The 23,452-nt window shown below is 51.8% G+C and overlaps 1 protein-coding gene across 1 annotated transcript; it reads right to left on the bottom strand.

The window, feature by feature from the left end:
- Window positions 1-5,463: 5,463 nt before the first annotated feature.
- On the bottom strand, window positions 5,464-21,635 carry SCNN1G (sodium channel epithelial 1 subunit gamma). Its single transcript, XM_074964937.1, has 13 exons — window positions 21,555-21,635; window positions 16,442-16,766; window positions 14,994-15,291; window positions 14,076-14,269; window positions 13,479-13,582; window positions 12,833-12,996; window positions 11,252-11,350; window positions 10,203-10,320; window positions 8,947-9,025; window positions 8,799-8,856; window positions 8,105-8,166; window positions 7,826-7,901; window positions 5,464-7,326 (listed from the first exon to the last, which is right to left on the bottom strand). The coding sequence occupies exons 1-13, from the start codon at window positions 21,583-21,585 to the stop codon at window positions 6,937-6,939; spliced, it is 1,998 nt and encodes a 665-aa protein (XP_074821038.1). The 5' UTR covers window positions 21,586-21,635; the 3' UTR covers window positions 5,464-6,936.
- Window positions 21,636-23,452: the final 1,817 nt, after the last annotated feature.

Here is a 23,452-nt window from a genome sequence, read left to right as displayed (position 1 = left end):
CTGCTTGCCCACACTTAAAAGTTTAGCCACTTTACCCATGCAGGCATAGACTGACAAGCCTGTCCTATGCAGGTGCAGTTATACAAGTGTTAAAGGGCTTTAGCCCACAATAGCTTGTTCCAGTTAGGAACTGAAATAATCCATACCGCTCCAAGGCACCTTTATGCTGCTGTAAATGCCCCTGCTCATGGGCTTGCCCTGGGTTGGAATGTCAGCAAAAATTCACACCCCTAACTGACATGCTTATTTCTGTCAGACGTGCAAGTGCAGACCAGCCTGCAGTGCAGGTCTCCCATGCTTAGACCCATCTCCCCTCCAGCAAACTGAGCCTTCCTGCTCTCCACAGCCTTCCGAAAATCTTACTTCTACTGTGTCTTATGCTGGCAACTTCCTGGCCCCTCTGGCTGACGCCTGCCAGCACCCCAAAGCTCTAGTTCCTTAGTATTAAAAACCACAGCAAACAAATCACCAGCAAGAAGCCACCAAACATGAACTGTCCTAATGCCACCCTCACCTTATGATCTAACTTAGGCCCCGAACCTTCAATCCAGTGTTCTAGCGTGGAGCCCTGCGCCCCCAAGAAGCCCAGTTGGGCTCCTTGCTAGTGGATCCAACTGCAGGATCAGGACGTGAGACTGTGAACTCTTCTGGACAGGGACTTCTACTGTGTTCGGTAAAGCTCTGAGCCCTCTCTGTGGTGCTGTAGAAAGACTGAGTGAAGGCTGGATGTACAGACCACTTCACCTTCCTCTGATGTGAACCTTCCCAGCTGTTCTGCAGCACTACACAACAGCTTCAGGCAGGAAGTGAAGAATCCCGTGTGAAATAGAAGCTGCAATGGGAATTTTTTGTCGGTAGAATGTAATTACCCAAAGTGGAACACCAAGCCTAAGTCTTGTCAAACATACCATGGTATCTTTAATTACTGGTTATGGTCAGGACGTCAGTGCCACGTCGGCCAGCCTGGGGCTGCAGGACACCACCCTGGGCCATTAGCTGAGCACTGCTGGCTACCAGGGACGAGCATGAGTCATCTATTGCATGTTTGCAACACCTGGGTTTTCCTGGCAGATTTCCTGCCGATGGCCAGGTCGGCCAGCAGAGCTATGTCAGCCCAGGGCGTGAAGAGCTGTGATCCATGACTGCCATGGCTGTGCCACCCAAAGCCTGAGTGTACATACCCAGGAGAACGTTGCTTCTACCAGCATAGCTTGTTTTGCTGCAGTGCGTGTGTGTGTGGAGTGAGCTGTACCGTACACTCCTGACTATTCGAGTAGCAGGGTGGGTCACAGACTTTATTCAGATAATTGGGAGGTTGGATAATCTACAAGGCAGAAGCCATTCAGCAGCAGAGTGGCCTTCCCCATGGCTAAGTGCTCATCCTCTTCTTCCATGCAGTCCTTCGGGGGGGTCTCTTCTCTATTATCTGTGTACCACTGCATTATCCAAAACCCTTCCTTGTCTCCAAGCATGTGATTGCTGCAGAGGGCGTGTATCTCATGCTGGGGGACAAAAAGCGATTTGGATAATAAGGTTTTGGTTAAATGGGGAGTTAGCTGTACCGGCAACAACCCTGCTTTGGCCGTATAGCTGCCTCCACGCGAGGAGTGCTTTGCCTTGAGTGCAGGGGCCTACACTATGGCCTGTTACGGTCCCTTCCAGTCCTGCATGTCTATAAGTCTAGAGTATCCTGGCATTGGTAAAGTGCTCCTAGTGCAGAGTGGGCCAAAGTATTGACCCAGACCCAGTGTTCTTCAGTTGATGACAGATAAAATCTTGGCCTGAGGTGGTGGCTCCTGGTCAAGCACAGCCTGGATGTTACGCATCTGGATGTTGGCCCTTCTCAAGCCAGAAAATTCCTCAGCACCACAAGCTGTTTACAGTCTGTTGCTGCCAAAATATGCACCCTCCAGCGATTCATCTCCAAAGGTCCTGTCAGCTGAGATGGCCCCACAAGCCTTTGGAATCTGTAGCCAGCACAGACTTAAACCTGACATTGGGGAACCACATATTTCCTAAGATCAGAACTTCAGGCCATGTGTGCATTTAATCCAGCAACCCGTGCTCAGCAGACTGGCAATACACACCGGTGATGTGAATCTAACAGGGGCTATCCTATTGCATAAGGCGTGAGAGTATTCGCCGCATCCAGTAACTAATTGATGTAGAAGCAATGCGGCACCCTTCCTCCGTCTCCTTCTCCTGGGAGACTTACAAAATCGACCCGAGTCGTCACTAACTGAGACTGCTGCCCTAGTGGCAAAGAAATGGATTTTGAGATAATTGACATTCTCGTCTGCTCCTCAAATAAGTGATTGGTGAAAAGGAGGAAGAGATGTTGCTGTTACACAGGATGGAGCTGTGTAAGCTAGTACAAAAATTGTCTTGGACTCTTTGAGCGCATGAAGGCTGGGGTGTATTGAACAGCTGTTTTCTGCCCCTTTTCTCTGCCTTTCTGGCATTTGGGATTCTGCATGTGTACAGTAATTGAAGCTTGAATTAACCCTCCCCCCACATACCCATGATTGTACAGCCATGCCAGGGTTTTCTGCCCTTCAAATGGCATCAGCAAAGACAGGTGTGATGCAGCTGCATGGATGATGGAGTGCAGCCTTCTAAAGTATGTAACGTGTAATGGCTTATTCCTGAGCTTGCTCTCGCTTAGTTACAAAAGTAACTTCTAACCAGGGCACATATTGCAGTTTTCTGATGGGAGTGACCCTGGGGGAACTCCCCACCTTCAGAGAACTGGATGCTTCAGTCATTTTAAATCAACCAAACAGCTTTTCATGTACTGGAATGTCAGTTCAAATGCAAAGTGTGTCTAGTGGGCACACTTGCTAAAACCCTCAGCTTCGTGAGACGTGTTGGGGCTACTCTGCCTAACTAGTGATTTTGGAAAGCCGCAAAGACGTAAAATGCTCTAGAACTCCTATTGTTTTGGAACATGCTGGCTCCTTGCCTCAGAGAGGGGCTGTAAACTGTTCTGGCTGCAGTGAAAACTTTCATTCTTTAAAGCCCCATTTCTTGCATAAAGCTCAGGAAGCCAGTGTGTGGCATTGGTCTAGCCGAGTGACACACAGGCCCCCAAACGTCTCACTGCTACCAAAAATGTGAAGCACAATTGGTGACATATCTCAGTGGCCCTGACAGGCTGAGAACATACCAGCTTCACCACATCCCGCTGCAAGCTGGCAAGGCCAGGCTCACGGCTTCCACTGGGAACAATGCCCAGAGGTCATGCAGGATGGCCTGGTGGGAAGCCAAGCTGTGTATATGTACATCACGGCTCTCCATTGTGCATATGGGGCCTGGCATCCTTCCTCCCTTTCAGACGTTAAACTTCGTCATGGAGCAGAGGGAGGAGCTGACTGAGGTCATAGTCCTGGTTTCATCCAACTAAATGGAGGAGAGGCTGGGAAAGGACCCGCCTTAAGAGCATGGCAGGTCGTGAGCCAGGGAGATGTTACCACCCTAGTTGCATAGGAAAGCGGGAAAGCCCTTGACATGTTTCATTTAGAATGTCACCCCACAAAAGAAAAGCATGTTTCAGTTCCCGAGCTTTGTTCTGGCACAGTGGAGAAGCATTGTTCCAGACAGAACCCCGGAGAATCCGCTGTCCAAGGAGCCCTGCCTTTCTCACTATAAATCACAGCATATTTATAGTGTTAATGAGGTGTAACTTCTGGGAAATGACCACCTGATTGCAGCACACACCTTTGGCAAAGCCCCGGAAGATGTGGGGGAATTTTTGTGTTGATTTGACATAGAATTTAATCAGGAAGTTGGCAGAAGGTATGCCTTGTGGGAGAAGGTGCCTCTTCAAATAACAAGACATGGTTGTTTATAGAGGACCCAGGCAGCCAACCCTTTGCTCTCAGCATTTCATCCCTTCAAGGTAGAGCCTCTACCTTGCCCCTTTGGTGGCAAGGTAAATCAATTCCACTCTAGTGTATCTACACGGTGGGGTAATGTGCTCTGGGGGATGTGATTTTTAAAGTGTGTTAATTGGTCCACGTAGACCCTGCTGGTAGTTAAAGCCCTCCAGGGAATGTGTTGTACGCACCTGCAGGGACCACATGGACCAATTAATGTGCAACATGACGCGGCTGTAATTTCTAAAGCGCATGGTGCACAGTACATTAGCCACTGTGTAGACAAGCCTGAAGGGTAACTCCCAGTTGCTGAGCAGTTCTGAGTTGGTCCCTTGTTACAAATGTAAAGGACTAGGATAGAGCGGGCCAGGGCAGAGCGAGGCACAGCTCGCTAGTTCTCAGCAATGACTTTGGACATCCAAGCAGAACAACACACACATCCATTAACTAAAAAAACCCAGTTTATTCAAAAATATATCTTTCCCTGTTCTTCGTTTTCCAGCCTCCCTGCTGGTAAATAATTCAGTTAAAAAAGACTTCTTGTATTGCACTCTTGGAAACATCTTTGTTCTCACTGTTAAAATGTCTGATTCATTTGACAACACAGTACTCTGAAAGTCCATGAGGTCATGCTGGCCCAGCACACAGCCATCCTAACACTCATGCAGCCCACCCGACTCAGCTCCCTGGAGGCCATGGCTGGAACCAGCTAGGAAGAGGGAGATTCTGAGTCATGGCCGGGCGCCCACCCCTCCATACAGAATGCACCTGCCAGGTGTGTGCTCCCCTGCAATAAACTGGGCACACCAGAGAGGACAATGAACGGCAGCCTTCACTCTGGGGTCTCAATGGGAGTTTTTCTGTTGACTTCAAGGGGGGCAGAATTGGGCCCTGAATGTTCTCGCGATCATGTGCTCAAGGCAGGGAAACTCCAGTGATTTGGGCTAACCCATTCTGTGAGAACGGGCATGAGCAGTGACCTTTTTAGAACCAATGTTTGAAAACCAGCGTCTGTTTTCATCTCAATTCAGTGGGTCAGATCTGCAGGCACAGTGCCTCCCGGCCAGGGAGGAACTAGTGGTAGGATCCAAGGAGCCCGTGCACAGGGGCTTGGCATCAGAGAGAGCAGCTCTATAGGGAACTCGCTGCATGCTAATGGACAAGGGGAGTTTAAGGGAAACATGCCTGGGGATGGGGTCAGTGTATGGGGTCAGGGTCCTGCACTTAGGATGGAAGAATCCAATGCACCGCTACAGACTAGGGACCGAATGGCTAGGCAGCAGTTCTGCGGAAAAGGACCTAGGGGTGACAGTGGACGAGAAGCTGGATATGAGTCAACAGTGTGCCCTTGTTGCCAAGAAGGCCAATGGCATTTTGGGATGTATAAGTAGGGGCATAGCGAGCAGATCGAGGGATGTGATCGTTCCCCTCTATTCGACACTGGTGAGGCCTCATCTGGAGTACTGTATCCAGTTTTGGGCCCCACACTACAAGAAGGATGTGGATAAATTGGAGAGAGTCCAGCGAAGGGCAACAAAAATGATTAGGGGTCTAGAGCACATGACTTATGAAGAGAGGCTGAGGGAGCTGGGATTGTTTAGTCTGCAGAAGAGAAGAATGAGGGGGGATTTGATAGCTGCTTTCAACTACCTGAAAGGGGGTTCCAAAGAGGATGGCTCTAGACTGTTCTCAATGGTAGCAGATGACAGAACGAGGAGTAATGGTCTCAAGTTGCAATGGGGGAGGTTTAGATTGGATGTTAGGAAAAACTTTTTCACTAAGAGGGTGGTGAAACACTGGAATGCGTTACCTAGGGAGGTGGTAGAATCTCCTTCCTTAGAGGTTTTTAAGGTCAGGCTTGACAAAGCCCTGGCTGGGATGATTTAACTGGGAATTGGTCCTGCTTTGAGCAGGGGGTTGGACTAGATGACCTTCTGGGGTCCCTTCCAACCCTGATATTCTATGATTCTATGATTCTTCTGCTCACTGTTCCCCGTTAAGGCTGGGTCTGGGTGCAGGAATTCCCAGGGGGCTCTGCTGCCACTGTGCCCTGGAGTGGGATTCGTCTTCCTTCCTGGCCCTTGAGTTGCTCCCCAGAGCACAGCCCAGTTCTTCGGGCTGTGTGCGGGCTAAGGGTGTGTGCCAGTGAATGAGGCTGGCATTTGAATGGTATTTCCCAGCAGAAGGGCCAAAATGACTGTAGCATGAAGAGGATTCAGCTGCCCTTTGAGAGTGCTGGAACCCGAGTGTGCCAAGGGCACCTGCACTTTAAGTGGGTTACTTTGAGCACACTGATTGCCGTGTCTGGTCATTATCCTGCTCAAAATTAGACTTCAGGCATTTTAAAGGAAGGGTTGGGGATGACTCTGGCTCCCTTTTACTCAGGCTGAGTCGTGCCTTACTCCAGGAGGAGTTTGATTGGCTTTCAAGGTTCTCCTCCAGGCTAAGGAATTTCTCTCTTGGGATGCGGCTGGCAGAATCCTACCTGCTCAGTGTTTAGCTGAACAGGTTAGAATCTGACCCTACAGTGGTATTTTCCTTTCCTCTCGCCACCATCCAGTACCTGCAGGTTTTAACTCTTTTCCGAGAGCTCCCTCTATGCCTGCTCCTAGCCAAGTAACACAAGCCGCCCTAAAGGCCTGGGTTGGTACCACATGTCAGGCCTGGAGCAGGTGTGGCATCATGCTGATATGACCGCTTCTCCCGAGGCGTGATTCCTACCCAGATGAAATGAGGAGGGGTGTGTGGCTTGTCACTGTTTGGCAAGACCCATCACGGCTCAGTTCCACATCCTACACAAACCAGCGCCAGCAACCCTTCATTGGAAAACACCAGGGACTTGGACCTAGCGTTACCAACCCCTGCTCTATGCCGGGGGGCTGAGTCCTCCTGCCCATGCTCCTCCCAGAGATGCTTTCACCACAAAGCTCCAAATCCCTGAATTCGAGGCTGGACCCAATAGTCCCCTAGCGCTCACCCCCAGACACACACCTCTTGCTCCTGGACACCCGGATGACACGTTCATTGCCTGCTTTTGCCTCTGGATGAGGAGACAATATGGTCAATGGCTCCTGCCCTCCAGAGGGTTGGGCTGCGGGTCTGTGAATGCAGCGTTTAGCTGCAAAGTGCTGTAGTTGGGCGGGGGAGTCCTGGGCATGTGATTTTCCTGGGGCAGTGGTAAGTGAAGGGCAGTGTTAAAGGTGGGCAGGTCCTCGTCGGGGCACACGGGGTGGTCGTGGCCCACTTTGGCTGGAGCGTTACACTGAGGGGGCTCCTGAGGGGGTGTTGCTTTTCGGTCATTCCACCATTTCTTTGCCTTTTGCCAGCGGTGCCGCATGACGATGAAGAAGGAGTCGATGAAGAAAACTTCGATGATCTCAATGACACAAACCACGGAGCAGCTCATCCAAAGGCCCAGCTGGCCCCCGAAGTTGGAAAGAAGGATGACAATCTGGAGGAGAAGAGAGTGCAAGGTTACACCTGAACCAGCCAGGCAACCAGCAGCAGCCAGAGAGGAGACGTCTCTGAGCTAGAGCAATCAGCGTCTGTCACGAGGTGTCCAGGGGCTGGCTAACTAGACACTGTTAAAGGGACACAACCTGCCCAATACAGGAGTCTGGTCACTAAAGTGAAGGCAAAATATAATGGGCACGTCTCTAAGCTTCCTGCCTGCTCCACTCTAGCTTATGCTCTAGAAAAGTCAACTAATGTTGAAACAGAACAGTCACTTACTCTTGTCTCCGGGCAGTTCCCCGTGGAGAGGTGCCTACGTGACAGAGGACAAGGACTGAATGAGCCAAGGAACCTGACCTCCCCACATGCCCCTGGAGATGCTAGCGACAAGACAGGACTGGGGCACGTTGGAGGGCACTGTTTGGGGGAGCTTGTCCTGCCGCTGCCTGCACTGGACCTATTCTGGGTCTAAACAGACTGCAGACGTCAGAGCTTACGTTGTTGGCGGGATTCTCGGAAATGAATCTCTCGTTCAGGTCTTTGTAGAACACCACGAGGTTTGCGAGGTCCGTTCTGGGAAGGGAGAGAGAGAGAGCAGGCCCTGGCTTTAGTCAAACAATAGCGTGAGGCTCACTGAAGAGTGATTTAAAGAACCAGTTGGACGAGTAGGGCCAGGCCCGTCGAAGGGAGCATTCTTTTCCATTGCCATTGTTAGGGCCGCTGTGATTGTATCTGAACTCGGGACACAGGCTGGAAATACACAGGGGGAAACTTACTTGTTCAGCATTTTGTTGATTTTCTGCCCTTTGTCCCAAGAGAGGACTCGAAGCATCCAGTCCTTGGAAAACAAGAAAACAATGCAACTGCCATGAGCACAAGCCCAGGGAGCCCAGGATGTGACAGCTCATTTGGCTCAGGTTCCATTCTAGAATGCCATGATTGTGTGGTGGGGCCCACATGCTACCGCCAAGTGGGGGGATCTCGCAGACCCAGAGAGACTGAACCCCCCAGGGGACACGTTTGCAGGTTAGCTGGTGAGCTCCTTGGCCAGGGCCGTGTCCTTGTACCTGGCTATGGGAGCCTCACACATTGCAAGTGTTCAGATCCTGTGGTCAGGAGCACCAGGCCAATGCTCACAAATACAGAAGGGGCCTCTCATTCCCAAGGTTGCACCTCTGGATTTTACCTAGTTCCTGTTGGAGCTGTGAAGCTTCCCCGCCCCCTTTCATTGTGGGAGGCCGTTCGCCCTTGTAACCTCATCTCCCCATCGCTGAGAAATCTGGGCTCATCCCCCCTTTGGGCGGAGGGCAGCCCTCACTGACACAGCAGCAGAAGCAGGGGAAAGCCCCAGCCTGACAATGATCCTGTGGTCCAAGGCACAAGGGAACCAAGCCAGCCTGAACGCAGAGCCTGCGACTCTCGTCATGCATCGAGGCCGGCTGAGCAAGCAGAGCAGAACTGGGGGCTCACCTCAGAAACTGAAGATGGCCACTGGGCTAAGCTGGTGGTCAGCGTCCATTCCTTAAAGCTGTGGGAAAAGAAGCCTAGTGTTAGCTGTCAGTCTGAACTCCTGCGTAAGGAGAGTTTCATTTCTCGCCTGTCCGGCAGCAGGACTTACCTGCAGGCTTCCTTGCAGATCTGCTGACAGCCCAACTGCTCCTTCACAAACTTCTCATGCAGCTTGTAGTAGCAGTACACTGCAGAAAGAGAGCACAGGGTGACTGGCTGGCGAAGCCGGAGAGCATCTGGTCTTGCGCTTCATACACTGGGCTTGGGAGATCTGGGTTCAATTCCTGGCTCTGGAACAGACTCGCTCTGTGCCTTGGGCAAGTCCCCCCTCGTCTGAGGGTCTCATTTCCCCAGCTACGAAATGGGGGTAAATGCTTTCCCTGGAAAGACCCGCTCCTCGGGGCAGGGACAGGCGCTCGCTACGCTTATGCCGTGTCTAGCAGTGAGCACGGTGTTTCTCAAATGCAGCCACCGGCGGCTTTTCTTGTGGCCACAGCCTCCTTGACTGTGATTTGGGAGGGAGGGGAAAGCAGCGGCCCCTCCCCTCCCTGTTGCTCCCGGATGCACTGCCCTGGTGTTGGTTGCTGCGGCCGCCAGCAGGGGGTTGGGCCCTGCTCCCATCTGGAGACACCTGGGGGACCAGGCAGCTGGTGAGTTCCCCACCTTTCCAGCGGCAGTGGGGCTCAGGCGTTGGGCTCCAGCCCTGGGGTGGCAGGACAGCAGGCTCTGGCCATGGGGCTTTGGGCTCCAGCCCCAGGCCCTGACCCCCAGCCACAAAGCTTCATGCTCTGGGCCCCTGCTACCTCCCCTGGCCAACCACCCCAATGCCCCATTACTAGTTAGCAATAAATAAGTTACAATGATTTGGCCGTGTCTATGTGCATATTTGTTTGTTTTTCCTAATGTTAATTAAGTATTTTAGGGAAAAGTGTGAGAGTGGCTACCAGCAAGAGTTGGTACCCGCACTCTGACTGGCCACCAAAAAATTTGTCCTGAGAGCCCCTAGCACAATAGAGCCCTGGACTCAGGCGGGGCCTCCAGATGCTACCAGAGTACAATTAACTAGTGTTACGAAGTGTGTCGCTGGGATTTCAGAGACAAGGCGGCTCTTGCTAGCAGAGAGCTATCTCTGGGCTGAGCAATAAAAGCTGGCCAGGGCGCCCACATTAGTCCAAGGCAGATTCACCTTTCCTCCAGCCCGGATGGGCTTGTGTGGGTGGCAATTTCAGTGGAGTATAGTGTGTGTGGTAATGATCTAATGCCGGGGCAGAGCTGGGACCTGTCTGCCAGCAGGACATTTGGTGGTTGTAACTAGGCGGTAAAGGAGGCTGTGCGGGGGCTTTACTCATGCTGTGGAGAACTTACTCCAGTTGGGGTATTTCTTGTAGTTGCAGTATTCTGCCCCGGGAGGTAAGGGCTGGGCGTACTGGGCACAGCCACAGGTATCCACCATGGCCCTCTGGAAACAGGAATGCAGGCAAATCTGCAGGGAAAGAAACCAAGAGTTGGGTTTCTATGGGTCAACAAATGCACAAGCAGGCCTGGGTTGCTTCTAGGTTACTGGTCTGTTCCAAAATGGGTTGTCAGCTGGAACCAGCAGGAACTAACATTTTCAGCTGCATTTCCAGTGGGTGGGGCCCCATCTTCAGTCCCTACCAACTGCAGTGCTGGGCTCCATGCTTTAATGCACTAACTCTGCTGGAGGTCCGTGTGACCTCAGCTGGCATTACATCACCGGGTGCTGGCATTTTAATACCCGTTAAAAGAAAAATCAAGCCCAGGTACTGGATTTGCAAAAAGTAGCAATTAATACAAGAGCAATGGGAATTATCATGGAGGAAACCAGGATGCTTGATGCTCTCAAGGTGGAGCCTATTACAGGAGCCTTGCAAAACTAGTGGAAACTTTCTTTGTAAGCGTTCTGCTGGTTGGACACAGATTAGATAGTATCAGTTATTCATGGAGTCTTATCTGACAGGGGTCACAATTTCTGGCTTCAAGGCTTACTAAGCTGCAACATTTGTTTGGCCAATATTTTCCAGTCCAGCAGTGCCAGAGAATTTCATAATGAGCTAATGTTCCTGCTATATGACAGAATCCCCAAGGCAACTTCAAGCTTCAATCATTTTGGAACAAAACCCTGATTTTAAAAGTACTATGGTTTCTACAGCTGTGATCCAAAGCATTCAACTGCAGCAGTGCTCCTGCAGGGTTGGGGGCTAGCACTGCAGAATACTGTGCTGTTTGTACAAGGGGATCGCCCAAATGACTGAAAAACCTGAGGAAGAGCTCCGTGCGGCTCGAAAGCTCGTCTCTCTCACCAACAGAAGTTGGTCCAAGAGCAGATATAATAATTTTATTAATATTACATCCCCCACCTGGTCTCTGAAAAAGCAAGAGTAACAGAGCTTTACCTGGAGCGAGTAGCTCTTGTTGTAGAGGTTCGCTACTGGAATGTCAGTGCCAGTCTCTGTGCAGTCGCTGTACGGTTTGCTTAGCTTGTGAGACCGAGTCTGAAAACCAGAAAACAAATGTTGACTTGAGAGACCCCAGCCGAGCTGAAGGAAAGAGACCATTCAGTTCTGCTTATTGGACACCCTGGCAGCACAGTCCTAAATGATAACAATGATGGGGCAGGACTGAAGCTAGCTTATGTGAATTAGCCTGTAGGACGTAGGTTGCTTCTATGTAGGAGATTATGTGGCTAGAATTGTTTTTAGATTTTTTCCTAATTATATTTGATGCCTCCATGAGATGCCTCCTGCCTACCATAATTCAGGGTACTCAAAGTCTAACCGCCTACACATTCAGAATATTTGCAATGGCTCCCTGCTACGAAAGGGCACTTCTTCCACATCAGAGTTTGTGTGCTGTCAATCTTATTCACTCTGCACCAAGTCTTGTTCTGTGACCAGCTGTCTCAAGTCACGACTCTGGGACTTTAAGGCAGTGTATGACTTAGTTGAGGAATGCCAAGGCAAACCATGTTTTTCAATATCTAGAGTTCTTCTAGTAGAGTTTTGCTGATGTGATATGTGGAGTTGTTCTTATTCTATAGGCATCAACACAAGGACATGGGGGTTAGGCAGGATTGGGAGGTATTTTAGGTCTCTATAGATCTAACCCTCTGCTGCTGATTACTCTTGCCTGCTTTTATAGAAAGCTACAAGCCTCTTTGGGAAAGTCCCATATTTTTAGACACTATAAAGTCACTTGTCCCTAATGCTTATCCAGACACCTGGAAGATAGTCAACTATATGCACATGTGAACCTGTCAGACTTTATCCTACTGTCCTTTCTAATGCATGGACTATCAGGGCATGGCTTGACACACCCAGCCACTCCAAATACTACTTTGGGAAACTCCCAGCACCTTATTTCAGCCTCCACCCTACCCTGAGTGATAGCAATGGTGGGAGATTTCCCGAGGCAGGCGAGTGCAGACATGGCCACCTGGAAGGGTCTCTTCACAGCCAGGAGGGCAGTAAGCACAGACCCATCTAGCCAATCAGAATAGCCAGATGTCAGAGTTGTGCTTTAGCTCGTCTGCTCTGGCAGCCAAACCACCTGATTTGACCCACAACCATGTCTGTACTGTGCTACAGAACATGAGTTAAAGCAGGGGTTTGATGGTGTGGATGGTGCCTCAGACGTTGTAGAAAACATCAAAATCCTCAAGAAATCCATGGGATAAAACCAGGATCACCCATAGGTGTGGGATTCCCACAGGCCTGTATTTCCAACAGCTTTCACCCCGAGCAGTAAAACGTGAGTCAGGAGAGTGCTCAAACACAGCTCAGTTACAGTGGCTCTCTCTCTGGCCTCATGCTTTCTAAGGTGCTTTAGATAGCCAGGCCTGGGGCATAAATGTACCCGCCCAGCGCTCTGCTAGCTTTCCTGGATGCTGTGAGGCAGCAGCAGGGATCTATTTAACACAATTAATACAGTGTTTGTAAGCGTTCATGAGCCCGAGAAGAAAGATCTCTGCCACTCACAAAGTGCATCCCAATGGAGGTGGCCACTGCAGTCTCAATCTCAGTGCCAATATCTTCAATAAAGGGATATTCCTGCTGGTCGTGGACAATGATTTTGGCCCCCGTCGAGGTCACCAGGAAGGGATTGTAATCTGCTTCCTCTATGTAAAGAACGACCTGCAATCCTGCAGAACAAAGAAATAGCATTAACGGGGTTAAAAAAAGCTAGAGCCCTAGCTCAGGGAGAGTTGACTCATCTATGGCCACTGTACAATCTTCTTCAGTTTTAACTGTCATCATCCGTTTGGATTAAACATCTGGCTTCAAGTGGAATTGTCCGGATATCATTGGAGCGTCCAAGCACTCCTGCAGCTAATCTTTAGCATGCAGCACAACTAATAATAACTACTAGTGATGACTTTGAATGTTACTGAAAATCTGTTAAAAGACCAAGTGACATAACTGGAGAGGAATAATTTCAGGTGGAAAAACTCTAGTGATGCAACAACAGTTGATTCATGTGATTTGGCAACAGCTTGGGGACATGTTCATTTGAACCAACCCAATCAGATAACATGTCTAATGCCGACATGTCTGTCAACCCCCTTAGGATGCAGTTCCCTGAACAATCTGCTTTCGAATGTCTCTACCAGCTTGGTCCCCTTACCATACTCGCTGCCTCCTGTGGAGGTGGTCAGGACTTTCCCGTCTTCTCCACTATTGAAGGTGTAGCAGTTGCCGTGCAGTGGATGATGGAAAGGGGTGAAGTTTCTAAAAGAAAGCAAACATTTTTTTCATCCTAGGCTCTGGTCTAACTGCCCATGGCAATGTAAATTACTCACTGGATCACCCATGAGCCTGAGAGGAGAGAGAACAAGCACGTTTGGTGCTTGAAGTTCATTTTAACAGTCTTTCTTTGTGCTCCAAATGACTATCCTCCTTCATTCAACCCACCTTCAAATGCACGTTTACTGCTAAACCTGTCAGCGATAATCTGTCAGAGCAAGACGTGTGTAACACAATGTTAAAATTTACACATCTGTCTTCACCATTCTGAGCCTGGTGATTGGCTGATTGTCAGTCTGAATGGTGCAGTCCGCCTAATCTAGATAGTAAGCAAGGGACGGTGGCTTCCTCTATGCTCTGTATATTCCTGAGCGCACCGATTTGCACTCTGTAAATAACAAACATTTAATTCCTAATTGTTTGACGTTTATTTTAAGAAGTGAGAAGTTAGGCTGGTGAGTAATTTTTGTGCACTGACCTTGTGTCGCAAGATATGCCATCGAAGAAACACGTCAGCAGAAGATCCTCAGCGGAGTAGCCCATATTCACTTTCGTCTCCAGGGGTATTTGTGCCATGATGTTCATATAGTGCAGCTTGTACCATTCTTGAATAGCATTTACCCCAGAGCTGAATGTGTAAACTGCACAGTCACTGCTGTTGTTTGGGTCACACTAATAAGAATAAAGGAGGAAAATGAGTTTCAGATGAGGAAGATGTGGTATAATTTTCCACTGAAGGGTTTGCGATATGATTTCTACTGAACAGTGCTACTCAAGCAAGAAGTTTCTAGTTGCGGGGGGAGGAAAAAAAGACAAATAAGGTATTACGGGATACAAACAATTCCTCTTCAGAAGGTCCTTGGTAGACCTCGTGTTGAGAACTGTGTGCATTCTGAAGGCAGATCAGTCTGGAAAAGGTACAGAGGAAGCAAAGTGGCTCATCTGGGCACCAGTGGCCTTTCCTGTGAGCATGGACATCAGGAACTGAATGTGTGTAACCTTAAAGAAGCATGGCTAGTGGGGGCTCATCATGGGGGATCTAAGAAATGACCTCCCTGGTGTCATGATTGGCAATAAGGAGGAAGCAGTTTAGGCTGGATTTCAAAAAGAACTTTTTCTCCCTGAGGGTTGTGGGTATGTGGAATAATCTGTGGGAAGCAGTGGATGGACATGTTTAAGGAACCGATGGATTTGGAAGATCTACAGTACATGGGTCTCTCCATCCTGGAAGGTTCTTTGTATCTATTCCTCACTAAAGCCTCAATTAACTCTTGAAAGTTTTATCATTTCCCTCCACTGCTACACTTGTCATCTACTCAAACAGTCGTGCCTGCCCTAGCACATCCACTCCCTGTGCCAACACCGCGCCCAGTCACCACGTAGGAATGGAACTCACCAACTGAAAGCCCACAACATCTTCTGGATCCCCAGTATTCACCATGCTGGAACCTTGGTGAAAGACACTAGTCTCAATTTTCCGCTTATTGCCACTTGGAATCTCAGTAACAGTCTTCTTAGAGAGGTCTTTGAACTTTAGCAGAGGGATTCTTTCAAGAAATTTGCTCTCTGTAGCGTTCCAGTCATCTGCATCCCGACGTATCTTGGATTTGCCCTCTGAAAAGCCATATAAAGTCTCCAAAGCATTTTTTGTCTCTTTGTCCAGTTCAGACAAATGCTCTTTCATTGCACTGTATCTACATTGGAGAGAAGGTAATAGTAAATAACATGCCATATTCTCCCGGTGTCAACCTGCTGGAATACTCCATGCAGTCCTATCCTGTCCTACGCATTGTACAATGAATAGCCCATTATAGGGGACACCCAGCTCTTCCTCATTCTCCTCCCTAGACTGACTTAGTACTGATGCTTCACTTGGAACTTTTATTCACACAATTAATTTGAATTGGCTTGGGTAAAAACTAGATCCTAGAGATTGCCCATTGACTGAAGGACTATGGACAACAGGCCATTATAAACAGCAACAGACTGAGCTGTGAAGAGGTCACTGTAAGATCTGAGCTTCTTTAAAATCTTAATTAATGAGCTGGAGAGGCTACAGAAGGCAGTAACAGATAGATATTGGGGGATTGTACTAAATGAGGAGGAATTGCCAAAACTAGAGAGAGCAGAAAGATGGACAAGAAATGGAAAAGATTTATCCTGGGGACAATGCAGCTGGGACAATACAATCTGAAATGCAGATCCTCCGTGGGCAGGAGAGACCAGAAAGCAAGAATGGCAGAGAGAGACTGGGGTGGGGAGAGCGGACAGCAGATTAGACAGAAGTGTGCAATACAGTTTGGCAGGAAAAAGAACCCAATGTGATTTTGGATGGCATATGCCAAGGCATCCCATCCAAGCAAGAGGAGATGGAAAACTCTCTGCCCCCCGTTGGAGAGTTTGTGCCTGGAATATTAGTTAGGCCTGAGCTCTCCATTACTGGAAAGACGGCATTCAGAGAGGGGACTGGGGGGGTTGATGTGTGCAGAGAGATAAGACGAGCTAAATGCATCTAGCTTGGCTCAGCGCTGGTAAGTCAAATATGGCTACAAATGTCTGACGAGTGTAAACAGCCAGAAAGTAGAGGTGCAGCATTTTAGGGTGCTGTGGGAAGGGGGAAGAGCTAACAATAAGGGGATGGAATTAAAGAGCAGGGGTGTCAGAGCAGCAGGATAAGCTTCCTGAGGGGCTCAGTGCTGGACAGAGTTTTGAGGAAAAATTATTTAACAAATGTCTGAGAAACACTTTCCTCGTGTCCTTTGAAAGCATGCTCACCCTGGCCATAATGGCATGACCCTGCCATTCATACAGTAATTAGCTATCCCCTGGCCCCTCATGGCTTACTTGTAAGGGTTGATATTGCAGATGGTGACAGCGGGGAAGGGCAGCTTCTGGAACTGCACGGTGACTGAGACAGAGGCCGTGTAATAGGACATGACGAGCTCAGCACACTGCCACAGGATCAGCCCCACGGCGCTCAAGGTGAGCAGGATCCAGATGAACCTGCGCAAGCGTCCCCTTGATACCACGATACGCCGGCAGCCATGTGTATTGGTGTTCATGCAGTACCAATGCATCAGCTCACTGACTGTTGGAGCCTGAGGGCCAGTCACTGGCAAAGTCTTCTTGATCTTGGCTTTGATCATCTGCCCAGGAGCCATGTTTAACTCTACACATGGAGGGTGAAAAAATATTTTAAAGAAACAAAATGGGTGAGGTAATATCTTTTATTGTACCAGCAATTGGTGAGAGAGACAAGCTTTTGTGATCAACGGCTCAATGTCTAGTTGGCAGCCGGTATCAAGCGGAGTGCCCCAGTGGTCAGTCCTGGGGCCGGTTTTGTTCAACATCTTTATTAGTGATCTGGATGATGGGATGGATTGCACCCTTAGCAAGTTCGCAGATGACACTAAGCTGGGGCGGGGGGGAGGGGAGATAGATATGGTGGAGGGTAAGGATAGGGTCCAGAGTGATTTAGACAAATTGGAGGACTGGGCCAAAAGAAATCTGATGAGGTTCAACAAGGACAAGTGCAGAGTCCTGCACTTAGGACGGAAGAATCCCATGCACCGCTACAGACTAGGGACCAACTGGCTAAGCGGCAGTTCTGCAGAAAAGGACCTAGGGGTTACAGTGGACGAGAAGCTGGATATGAGTCAACAGTGTGCCCTTGTTGCCAAGAAGGCCAATGGCATTTTGGGATGTATTAGTAGGAGCGTTGCCAGCAGATCGAGGGAAGTGATTATTCCCCTCTTTTCGGCACTGGTGAGGCCACACCTGGAGTATTGTGTCCAGTTTTGGGGCCCCCACTACAGAAAGGATGTGGACAAATTGGAGAGAGTCCAGCGGAGGGCAACGAACATGATTAGGGGGCTGGGGCACATGACCTATGAGGAGAGGCTGAGGGAAGTGGGCTTATTTAGTCTGCAGAAGAGAAGAGTGAGGGGGGGATTTGATAGCTGCTTTCAGCTACCTGAAGGGGGGGTTCCAAAGAGGATGGAGCTCAGCTCTTCAGTGGTGGCAGATGACAGTACAAGGAGCAATGGTCTCAAGTTGCAGTGGGGGAGGTCTAGGTTGGATATTAGGAAAAACTATTTCACTAGGAGGGTGGTGAAGCACTGGAATGGGTTACCTAGGGAGGTGGTGGAATCTTAGAGGTTTTTAAGGCCCGGCTTGACAAAGCTCTGGCTGGGCTGATTTAGTTGGGGTTGGTCCTGTTTTGAGCAGGGGGTTGGACTAGATGACCTCCTGAGGTCTCTTCCAACCCTAATCTTCTATGATTCTATGATTTTGCATTACAGAGCTCTTCTTCAGGTCTCGGAGTAGAGTTGCCAACTCTGACTGAAGCTGTTCTGGGAGATGTTTTCCCCCAACACGACGAAATGTCATTTAAAATATCCTATTAAAATCTCCCAGATTACTTTCAGTAGTCACCAGGTGATCAGTGCTGATTCCTGGAGACTACAGGCCAATCCTAGAGGGTTGGCAACCCTATCTGGGAAAGGTATTCAGTATTTTAAAACAATATGGAACCAAGTGAGTACAAGGCCACTTCCCTAAGCAGACAGCGGTCTCTGGAGGGCATTCACAAATCTAGCAGAGGCATATGCAAACTCACTAATCTCTGGTATTTCTTGCTTGCTCCCTTTGCTAATTATCCGGGTGATCTGTGTTAAGCCAGGGCCCCCTGCCTTAGAGCTCATCTGCTCCTCCTGTACCAAATTCACTGTGGCCCAATCCTGCAAATACTGTTGATCTCAACGCTGGGGTTTACTGACATGAGTAAAGTTACTCTTACGCAGAACTGTTTGCAGGATTGGGCCCTAAGTGAGAATTACAGGCACTTCCAGGGCAAACAGTATAATGACATCGGCATAAAGAAAAGGAGGACTCGTGGCACCTTAGAGACTAACCAATTTATTTGAGCATAAGCTTTCGTGAGCTACAGCTCACTTCATCAGATGCATACTGTGGAAACTGCAGAAGACATAGCGTCTCACTGACACAGCTGCCAGGCTGGGAAGCACAGGCCTCTGATTACAATAGAAACACCTGGCAGCTACAGCTACTGGCCCTAGCCTATTATTCTGTATCATGGAACTTGAGCACCTAGAAAGTGTCCTGGTGCAGTGCCAGCTGCTAAGTGCATCACTGATCATTTTTCTAAATATTTCCCAACTAGGAAGTGTCAGTGTCACATGTATTTGTGCAAAAAATAGCAAAACACTTCCACACAAATGGCACATTGAAATGGCGAATACAGACTAACACGGCTGCTACTCTGAAACCTAACATTCCACAATATGTTCTTATTGCAGATTTGCCCAAGTCTCTTGAATTCATGAATCTTTTAAAGGAAAATCCCACTATTCAAAACCAGATGTAAAGACACACACACCTGCAGATCTCCAGTCATGTACAAAATGTTAGAAAAATGATTATCATACACATTGTAAGGAGAGTGATCACTTTACATAAGCTATTACCAACAGGAGAGTGGGGTGGGAAGTAGAGAAAACCTTTTGTAGTGATAATCACCCATTTTTTCATGGTTTGTGTGTATAAAAACGTCTTCTGTACTTTCCACAGTATGCATCCGATGAAGTGAGCTGTAGCTCACGAAAGCTTATGCTCAAATAAATTGGTTAGTCTCTAAGGTGCCACAAGTCCTCCTTTTCTTTTTGCAAATACAGACTAACACGGCTGTTACTCAGAAAAATGAAGTTTACTCAAGAAATAGGAAACCATCATCTTGTACGAACAGACGCTGGGGCCAATTACAACACATTTAATCAAGTGAGCAACTTTACTGGTGCAGTCAGTCCCATTTAAGTTAATAGGGCTACTGAGATGAGTAAAGTTACCCAGGTGCCTGAGTTTCCGCAGGATCAGGGCCATGATCTGTGACAAGGGAAGGGTCCCTCTGCATTTGAAAGCAAGAGCCAGGCAGGAGCTTTCCTGTGTGGTTTAAGTTATCCATTATTACAAGTGTTTGCTGATTTTAACGTGAAAGATACACACTTATTTTCTACCCAGATGTTTCTAGGAAGTGGAACTGAAGCAGCCCTGGAAGGCATCAGCCTCACCTCTCTGCTAATTGGGGCTCTCCTTTGTCACCCCTTGCCCTGAGGTTCACCTGGCCTCCTTGGGCACAAACCCTTGTGCAGAACTCCCACTGGTGGGACAGACCTGCAGGGTCCATCCCCAGCACTCCTCCTGGCCCTGGGTTTTGCCTATACAAGGAGGGAAGGATCCAGGCCCCAAGGCTCCCGCCGCGAAGCAGCAGTACATGAGCAGCCCCCCGTCCCAAGTGGCCCTGGGACCCTTCGCTCAGGAAGAGAATGAAAGGCTGAAAAGCTCTGCCATGCCCCAGGAGCTGTGGGTTGCCGCCAGCTCTCCAGGCAGGCGGACCAGCCACGAGCCCAGCCAGGGGCGCTCAGCCCCGCCAGCTGCTCGGAGGCAGGCGCTGGGGTAGCTGTAGAGACAGAATCGCCTTTAAAACGCTCCGGTCTTTCCCAACGGCGCCGGTGTCTCCAGGTCGGGGAGGGGAGCTGGGGACACGAGACCCTCGGCCCGGGGGAAGGCTCTGGCTGCCCGGAGACACAGGAGGGGGCATCGCAGCGCCTGGCGCAGGCTGCCGGGCTCATCCCAGCGCAGAGACTGGCAGGAGTCAGCGCCGAGGCCATAGGGCGGAGGAGATGCCCGTGGACCCTGAGCGCCCAAGGACTGACAGGTGCGCACTCCCCTGGTCCCTTTCCCCGGGCTCCGCTCCGTCCCCCCCGGGCCCCGCTCTGCTCCGTCCCCCCGGGTCCCTCCCCCCGGGCCCCGCTCTGCTCCGTCCCCCCCGGGGTCCCTCCCCCCGAGCCCCGCTCTGCTCTGTCCCCCCGTCCCCCCCGGGTCCCTCCCCCCGGGCCCCGCTCTGCTCCGTCCCCGCCGGGTCCCTTTCCCCGAGCCCCGCTCTGCTCCGTCCCCCCATCCCCCCCGGGGTCCCTCCCCCCGAGCCCCGCTCTGCTCCGTCCCCCCCGGGGTCCCTCCCCCCGAGCCCCGCTCTGCTCTGTCCCCCCGTCCCCCCCGGGTCCCTCCCCCCGGACCCCGCTCTGCTCCGTCCCCCCGTCCCCGCCGGGTCCCTCTCCCCGAGCCCCGCTCTGCTCCGTCCCCCCCGGGTCCCTTCCCCCGGACCCAGCTCTGCTCCGTCCCCCCCGGGTCCCTTCCCCCGGACCCAGCTCTGCTCCGTCCCCCCGTCCCCGCCGGGTCCCTCCCCCCGGGCCCCGCTCTGCTCCGTCCCCGCCGGGTCCCTCCCCCCGAGCCCCGCTCTGCTCCGTCCCCGCTGGGTCCCTCCCCCCGGGCCCCGCTCTGCTCCGTCCCCGCCGGGTCCCTTTCCCCGAGCCCCGCTCTGCTCCGTCCCCCCATCCCCCCCGGGGTCCCTCCCCCCGGGCCCCGCTCTGCTCCGTCCCCCCCGGGGTCCCTCCCCCCGAGCCCCGCTCTGCTCTGTCCCCCCGTCCCCCCCGGGTCCCTCCCCCCGGACCCCGCTCTGCTCCGTCCCCCCGTCCCCGCCGGGTCCCTCTCCCCGAGCCCCGCTCTGCTCCGTCCCCCCCGGGTCCCTTCCCCCGGACCCAGCTCTGCTCCGTCCCCCCCGGGTCCCTTCCCCCGGACCCAGCTCTGCTCCGTCCCCCCGTCCCCGCCGGGTCCCTCCCCCCGGGCCCCGCTCTGCTCCGTCCCCGCCGGGTCCCTCCCCCCGAGCCCCGCTCTGCTCCGTCCCCGCCGGGTCCCTCCCCCCGGGCCCCGCTCTGCTCCGTCCCCGCCGGGTCCCTCCCCCCGGGCCCCGCTCTGCTCTGTCCCCGCCGGGTCCCTCTCTCCGGGCCCCGCTCTGCTCCAGGGCGCCCGGGGTCCCTTCCCCCGGACCCAGCTCTGCTCTGGGGCAGGACCCCAGTGACGGGGCACCCCGGGGCGCTCTCACCTCGGGCGTCTCCTGGCCTGCGGGACTCCATGCGGCCGGCGCGGCGGCCGGCGGGTGCTGCAGGCAGGAGGCGGCAGGTGTCAGTGCGGGATGCGAGCGGTGCGCCCCGACCCGCACCTGCTGCGGCCGCCCCGTCCCCTGCCGCTGCCCCGCCCCTGCCCGGCCCGCGGCGGCCCCGCGGCGCCCCCTGCCGGCAGGCCTGGTGCTGAGCCTGCCCCTGCGTGCGCCGGGGCCGGTTCCCTGCGGAGCCGGTGGGGCTGCAGCTGCGGGGAGTGGGGCGGCCCGGGCTGCAGGCAGGGGCCTTGCGGGCCTGCCCCCTCTGGTGGGACATGGGGTGAGCCTGGGCGCACTGGACCGGCCAGCGGCAGAGCAGTGCGGAGCGCTGCCCGGGGTTCCCATTCCCAGGACAGTAGCCTGTGGACCGGGGCCATCCTGGTGAAAACCCTGGAGGGGATGGAGCAGGAGAAGGGGTTAGAGCGTGGGGCACTTCCCCTCCTGTCCATGGGTGTGGGGCAGCGCTCCCCACTGCACCCTCTGCCTGGCTTTTCTGAACATTACTTTCAAAGGAACAAGGCGCAGTCTCAATGTTGATGCAAACACAAGACACATAAAACCTGCCCCAAAGGAGAGCAAGTCACAATGATACTGTCCGAGGACTCCCAAACAGAGTCTCCTGTCCCCCTAGTGTCAGCTCCAGGCCTCTTGAGCCCTGGGCCCAAGAGCCTGCCTGCCCTCCTTGCTCTTCACTCCCTCACTCCAAGCAAGGTCAGTCCGTTGTCGAGGTTCTAGATCAGGGTTCTCAACCTATGGTCCATGGACCCTGGGGGTCCCAGGCTGTGTCTAAGATTTCCAAAGGGTCTGCACCTCCATCCAAATGAAAAAAGGTTGAAAACCACTGTCCTGGATGAGCACCTGCTCTGGATGTCCCTCCTGCTGTCTGGTGGTGGTGGTGTGTGTGTGTGTGTGTGTGTGTGGGGGGGGGGTTATCACACAGGTACAACCTGTGGGAGACCCTAAGGTGAGCGCAGGTTCCTCCCAGATCTTGGGAGATGGTGGAGAGAGATGTCCTCTGAGCACTACGGAATCTCTTGGAGGGCAGGATGTGCATGAGTGTGTGGTTGGGGGGATGAGGTATACGAGGCTATTAGGGTATTTTGTGCACATGTGGGGAGGGGGTTATTCCCCGTGATTTTCTTTACAGTATGCTCCCCTGGTACTTCCCCAAAGCATTTCTTCCTCATGTATTAACAAGGAGGAACAAATGCCTCCATGGGACAGCCATGTGGAGGGTTAGACAAATGTTTTGGTTGCTCATCTCTACACATTGTGGGACTCACATAATTCTCAGGGGGAAACATGTCCCGAGGCAGGGAACTGTGCAGTTCTGGTCAGTTTCCCTCTGCAGCCAGCTCTGTGTGGAAAGCAGGGCTGCACAGGAACTCCCCCTCGACCACCAGTCTGCCTGCTGCCCAAGGTGTATCGAGGCTGGCGGCAGACAGCAAGCCAGGAAACAGGGCACATGGCTAATCATCCTGGTTCTTTGTCAGACATACGTGCTGCTATGGGAGAAACAAAGGGCCAGAGATAATGGCAGAGGGTTAGCGCCACAAAAGAGCTTTGGTGCTAACTGAAATCCTCCAACCTCCTGCTCAAGTTGCTGCCTAACTCCATAGATGCTGTTTCTCTGGCAAAGTGGCTGAGGTGTCTGCCAGTTTGTATGCACAAACCACCTACATCCTAGTGCTGACCAGCTCGTCACCCTCACCCAGGCCTGAGCCCTGGACCAGCTTCAGCAGAATCCCCTAGCATGGCGGGCCATCAGGTGACTCACCTGGGATGTAAGAAACCCAAATTCAAGTCCCTGCTGCAAATCAGGCAGAGTAGGGATTTGAAAACAG

This window comes from Natator depressus, chromosome 10 (assembly GCF_965152275.1).
Source record: "Natator depressus isolate rNatDep1 chromosome 10, rNatDep2.hap1, whole genome shotgun sequence".
Taxonomy (NCBI): Eukaryota; Metazoa; Chordata; order Testudines; family Cheloniidae; genus Natator; species Natator depressus.
This window is presented reverse-complemented; position numbering and strand designations above follow the sequence as displayed.

Bases quoted from the DNA above. Each gene is read 5' to 3' on its own strand.
- SCNN1G (XM_074964937.1), bottom strand. From the start codon at position 21,585: ATGGAGTCCCGCAGGCCAGGAGACGCCCGAG. The intron at 15,292-16,441 runs GTAAGCCATGAG...TCTCCAATGTAG, and splicing joins TGCAATATCAACCCTTACAA to ATACAGTGCAATGAAAGAGC. The intron at 14,270-14,993 runs GTGAGTTCCATT...TATTCTTATTAG, and splicing joins ATGTTGTGGGCTTTCAGTTG to TGTGACCCAAACAACAGCAG.